Source organism: Rhinolophus ferrumequinum, chromosome 13 (assembly GCF_004115265.2).
Source record: "Rhinolophus ferrumequinum isolate MPI-CBG mRhiFer1 chromosome 13, mRhiFer1_v1.p, whole genome shotgun sequence".
Taxonomy (NCBI): Eukaryota; Metazoa; Chordata; class Mammalia; order Chiroptera; family Rhinolophidae; genus Rhinolophus; species Rhinolophus ferrumequinum.
The window spans coordinates 2,908,555-2,914,554 of record NC_046296.1 but is presented as its reverse complement, the minus strand read 5'-3'; the positions used below and the strand labels follow the sequence as shown (position 1 = coordinate 2,914,554).

The 6,000-nt window shown below is 48.3% G+C and overlaps 1 protein-coding gene across 4 annotated transcripts in view; it reads left to right on the top strand.

Moving 5' to 3' along the window:
• Window positions 1–457: 457 nt before the first annotated feature.
• IL1R2 (interleukin 1 receptor type 2) overlaps window positions 458–6,000 on the top strand; it is a 40,789-nt gene continuing 35,246 nt past the window's right edge. For 2 of the 4 annotated variants that reach the window (XM_033124191.1, XM_033124185.1), the window contains exon 1: window positions 4,451–4,577. In XM_033124191.1, the coding sequence (XP_032980082.1) occupies window positions 4,564–4,577 (14 nt within the window). In that variant the 5' untranslated portion in view covers window positions 4,451–4,563. Of the gene's footprint in view, window positions 528–4,449; window positions 4,578–6,000 lie in introns of those variants that run through there. The other 2 variants (XM_033124188.1, XM_033124190.1) reach the window with 2 other exon arrangements.

Below are 6,000 nucleotides of genomic sequence, written 5' to 3'. Positions count from 1 at the left end.
ATCTCCAGGTGATGTACAGAGCTGTTGAGGTTTGGATGAGTTGTAAAGCACTTATTTCGAAATGGAAACATTTTTATACAATACAACCCGATGCCTGTGATTCGGTTTTGGCATAGATCTTTAATTTCTAGTCCTGAGAGCGCCTTTCTTATTTTTTCATATTTTTTTTTGCAGTGGCTGGGGTGTCTGTTGTTACTTGCTGGAGGTCTGCCCGGTGCTAACCACAGGGAGTAATGACTGGTTAAGCGGTAGCGCTGGGAGGCTGGCATGTACTGGGGGAGCCAGAATGAACGGTAGCACATCATTAAGAGAAAAACCCCAAACCAACACACACACACACACACCCCTGAGTCCTAGAGTAGGGACCACTTTTTTTTTTAATCACCTTTATTATGAGTCTAAAGTCAATTTAATAATTCAGCTATTTGTGGTTTTTATTTCTAACAGGAAACATGAGGAGCCATTGGAATATTGACTAGAACAGCTGCTGGGCTTGGTGGGCAGTGGGAGGCCCAGAGGACAAAAAGGTAACGTGAAGGATGGTCCGGGGTGGCCGCTGGGAGGTGGGTGGGTGGTTGAGGGAAGCAAGGGAGACCCTGGGCCTTAACTCACAGTGGGTGGGGTCTTCACAGAGACTTCTGGGCTCCACGGGGAGGGAAGGCTTGGTCTTGTGGATGGACGAGCAGGGAGCTGACAGCTCTGAATTGGGCCTGGACACTCTGGGGAGGGAGAATGAGCATGAAATGGAACCAGCTTCCAGCTCCCCTCCCATCCCTGCTCTGCGTGCTGTGGGAGTTGGAAGGAGAGTGGGCAGTGGCCGTTAGTGCCCTGGACGCCCTGGAATTCCCATTCTTTCCCAGTGTCTTTCACTGAAAACCAAGGTGGGGAGAAGAAAGCAAAAGAAATGGCTGGAAAGAAAAAGGCTTCGATCTCTGAATCGAATAGCGAAATGAAATCTCTCCCGTGGCTCTCAGAAGCTCTGTGCATGCTCTGTCTACACTTTCTAGACAACTTTAGCCCTTAGGTGTGAAGGCGAGTGTGTTGTTTTCCATATGTATGTAGAGCCATCGTCTATGCTTCTGTGCACAATCGTGAAGCGCAAGTTCTGTGAACTGGAAGGTGTCTTGGAGTTTGCGGGAGGCTGAATAAGTCCCCTAAACACGCCCATACCCTAATCCCCAGCACCCATGATTCGCTTACCTTGTATGGCAAAAGGCATTTTACAGAGGAGGTTAAGGATTTTCAGGGGGGAGATTATCCTGGGTTACTTGGGTGTGCCCCAAATATAGCCATGAGGGTCCACATTTGAGGGAGGCAAGAGGGTCAGAAGAAGGAGGCCACATGGTGATGGAAGCAGGGGGGGAACCGGCGATGGGCTGGGGACCACAGTCCAGGAATGACAACCTCTAGAAACTGAAAAGGTAAGAAAATGATTTTCCCCTGGACATTCCAGAAGGAATCAGCATCGCCAATACTTGATTTTAGCTCCTTGAGACCTGTGTCAGACTTCTAACCGCCAGAACCGGAAGAGAATTCATTCATATTGGATGAAGCCCCCGCCGGTGGTAACTGGTCACAGAAGCAATAGCAAGCTAGTGCAGAGCTCATCCACCTCAGCCCTTTGTTTTCACAGATGATGTGACCAAAGCCCACTGCAGTCAATATTTTCATTTTAACTTTGTTCATTTGTAAACTATTCATGGGGAGGGAGTGACTTTTCTCCTGCCTCTATAAGACATACAGTTTTTTTCTATGATTGACCAGAAATGCCTTAGAATTTCCAATTTTATGGGGTCTGATTGGTAAATTGATCCTATGGGTTTGATGACCACATGCTACCACACGCAGACTCGGGGACAGGTCCGGGACTGGAAATCGTCCTCTGTAAGGGGTGGGCAGGGACACACCGAGGAGAAAGGCTGGTCATGCCTGCCTGGTAATTAATCGAGTTTATTAAAGGAAACTTACATACGAGGTGCGTCTCGGGCAGCTGCAGGACAAGATGAATCCCCACGTCACCGGGCAGGTGCCACAGAATTATCTAGGCAAAGAGGGGATAGTTAACAGTACTATGTGAATGCTGCCGGGTACAGAAATTTTTTCATGTGTTTGACCAGGTCAGGACACCCAGGAACCAGCACCGAGCAGGGGGCGGGGGAGGGGTGCTGACTTACGTCAAAACAAACACTCATTATGATCAGACCGTCTCTAAGGGAGGTTTGAGATAAGAAACCTCCCTTAGAGACTCTAAGGTTATGGCCAGGGTCCAACTTGCCCCAGGCAGCAGTTATGTCACACAACCATGTCTCCTCCACACCCTATTTTCTTGAATCAAAATGAAGGATTCTGATCTGATACGAGTGAGTGCATTTATGAAGATAACATGAGCGCAGCTGTCCCATAAAGCGTGGGACAAATAGTCTTCGTTATAATACATGACATACTGGCCATCACACATGCTCCGCCAGCTCCCTTCTCACTTTCTCCAACCCTCCGGCCTCCACAAGAAAGCAAAAGGGGTTGGAAGCTTGCCACAAGGGTTTTCAGAGGATGCTGCTGATTTCTGAACCAGAACAGACTTTGGAAAGGCCTTTGGGTCTGAAAAATGAAGACTCATTGCTTCAATCCTTGCAATAAACATCCTGGGTGACTTTCACCTCAAACCTCAGAGGATTTCGAGATATTTCGGAACATTCTGTGCCTTATCTATTTCCCATCAGTTGGTGGAGAAATTGAACCAAATGCACAGGAGATAGTGAGAACAGGACAGTGTATAGGGAACTGAGGGAGGTGGGAAATGTAGCCATTGTTTTGTGAGGACCACGGCAGAGTGGGGGACTGTGGCTGACTCTGAGGTCTGAGGCATTCGTTCTTGAAAGGACTATTCAAGCAATTCTCGTGCCTCCGTGATGGAGTTTTCCCAGAGTGAGACTGAGGTTATGCAAATTCCTCTGCATGGATCACAAGACGAGCAGTTACACTTAGCAGGGGCAAAGGCAGATTGCATGATTTCACTTCCTCTCTTTGGCTATGTTAAGTTGTAGGCTGCCCTGTGCTACTTAGTGACTGAGATCCCAACCAAGACAGGTCAGTTGGGACTGATGGGTTTGATGTCTTTGACCACAGACGGGGTGTAGACAGGACTCAATTATTCTCATGCCCTTTATCCGGGCATGATGATGGTATTTGGTGAGATTTTCCTGCTGGGGTGAATTCACACCCTTGAAACTTACTTGGCTTACCCCAAATTTATAGCTCACTGTTTAATCTTACCATGGCAAAACTTGGAACAAATCAAATATTCCCCACTCGATTGGTCCTTGGAAAAAGAATAAACATGGATACAATGTAAATTTACCCTTTGCCCATCAAGCTCCATTTGGGGGTAGTCACAGCTTCCATAAGAACGACCCCCTTTGTGACCGTATATACATCATTAAATTCCTACAGCTTTCTCACCTGTGGTCCCCCTATGTGCCTGCACCTCAGTTTGATCTTTTTAAAATTGCAGGATGGATTTGACCACCTATGAATTTCCATCTAGTTTCAACACTGTATTTTTCTCAGATTTTTATGTCTGAGTTGTGACCCCTGAGAGTTACCTGCCTTGTTAACAAAAGGATAAAACTGGGACCAGTGGGTCCTTTTGACTTTGAGCCATTTGTTTTGGATATGAAATTTCTAAGGTTTCTCTAAAAGAGTTTCTGCATCTGGATTTACACCTGGAAGAACCTGAATACCAGTATGTTCATATCAAGGAGGGCACTGGACCGAGAGGTCTTTACGGTCCCATCTAGTCTGGACAGCAGGGATTTGAATCAGCGAGGTGGGAAGGTAGGGCTGAAGTAATTGGCCACGTGTGTCTGTGGGGCAAGCTCCCGGGGTCCTCTCTAACTTCATGGCCGTGGCTCGTGACGGGAGAGAGGAGTCGTCACTATCGCCTTTGGGCTCGTTAGAGGAGGTGAGGGGACATATGTCTTGTACAGACATGACTGAGGACCAAACTCTCATTTTCGGAGTATAAACTATTCAGTTAGGTGAATTCCACAAACTGTAATAAAGATTTGGAAATCACCCCCTTTCTTCACTTAACAAGGATAAGTCATGTAACACTGGGAGCCAGGGACTCATAAACTTAACATTCCTTTGATCCCAGGAGGGTCCTAAGGGAGAAACATCCACTATCCCACTGGTTAGAGACCAGAAGTCCTCCTTATCTCTAACAGAACCACATAGGGCAAAGGACACACGACTTTAAAACCACCTCTCAGCTGGAAGGATGAGTCTTAGCGAGTCACAAAAAAATAGGGAAACTTACGCAGAGTTTCCTTGGCCACTTCCCCATCTGAGTGATCACATACCCAGCACTATAGCCCGGGGTGCTCCCCTGTGAGGAGAGAAAAGGTGTGTCCACTGCCACTCAGTTGGAGGGAGTGACACAAGCCTGATTAGGAAATCCCGGGAGGACGGGGATATAAATCTGTGCCCCAAACGCTGAGCTTCCAACTGAGGTGAAAGTCAGGCCCGGCAGCCCTCCCCAGGTGAGAAGCAACAAGGTGAAAAATGCAGAGCTACAGGTAAGAGACTACTGAGAGAGAGAGAGAGAGAGAGAGAGAGAGAGAGAGAGAGACAGGAAATCTGGGAGTCAGGACCCCTGGTTTCCATTTCTGGATGGAACCTCAGGCACCTCTCCTTATGTCTCTAGACCTCAGGTACCTTCTCTGGGGGACAATCCTCATTTCTGTGACCTTCTCCACCTGTGTGAAGGTGTGGGGACAGAGCCCCAGAGAGCAGTTTCCAGGCTCTCGGCCTCATGTGGAAAGGTGCTGGCTCGGGTAGCAGATGGCCGTCGGCTGTGGCTAGTTGGCCGTCAGCTGTAGCCGGTTAGCCAATTGGCCACTGATCTAACTGCCGCGGCTGCACTGGAGAGTGGGTCGAGTGAGTCGAGAGTCGAGTCGAGTGGAGTCGGTCTGTTGGCAGAAAAGCGGACAGCAGGTTGCATGTCGTGTGACTCCAGCCTCCAGTGAGACCATAATGGTATGACTCCCCTACCTATGGCTCCGTGGGTGTTCCTTTTTGGCCTCACCATATCCTGTGTTCTTGTGTGGGGAGCGGGAGCTGAGACCCCGCAGGCCGCCCTGCACGACGGAAGGTGACCTTGACTTTTTAGGCCTTCAGTTTCTCTCTCTGTCACAAATTGGGCTGAATGAGAGGGCTTCTGAGGACCTCCTCAGAGTCTTAGCAATAGGCAAAACTGCTGTGGAATCCAGTGAGAGGAAACGAATTGCTACTGGCAGGTGTCCACCTCACGAGAGGCTGTGCCAGTGAGGCGTACACTGAACTCAGAGGTTTTCTTCTTTGGAAGGATTCTGGGATTTCCTAGTGAGGCATGTCTTCTTTTTTAAAGTAAGTGTCCTTTTCTAACACTGGGCTTGGTTGTCTTGAAGGAGTGGTGAGCAGAGCTTGGCGGGAAAGCGTCTGGGTTCAAGTCCAAACTTTGCCTCTTCCTAGCTGTATAATGTATACTCAAGGCTGTCTTTAAGATATTCAGTACTCTAGTGAACAAGGGGTACCGTCTGAGAAGAGGTCATCTTCCCAGTGGCCACGAGCTTGTCAGTAATTAACAGCCAAGAAGCATCCAGCTTACTTTTATCCTTGGCTTCATTCTCATGCAACAATAAAACTGGGCACAATTTTTAAAAAAGTTGTGTTAACCCTTAATTATAACGAAACAGATTGCACAACTTTTTTTACCTGCCCAGTGCCTCAGTTTCCCTATCGGTACATAGTGATCTTGATGGTGAGGAGGACCACAGGCTGGTGGGAAGAGTCCATGCATCTGAATCACGGAAAGCACTTAGAGTCGTGCCTGGCACCAGGTGGGTGCTGCCTCCATGTTTGCTCTCAGTATTGGACATTCTCCCTCTCGAATCCCACTCCCCTTGAATCCCAGTTTCCTCTTCTTGGAACCCCTGCTCCCTCGGGAGTCCCCTACCTCCT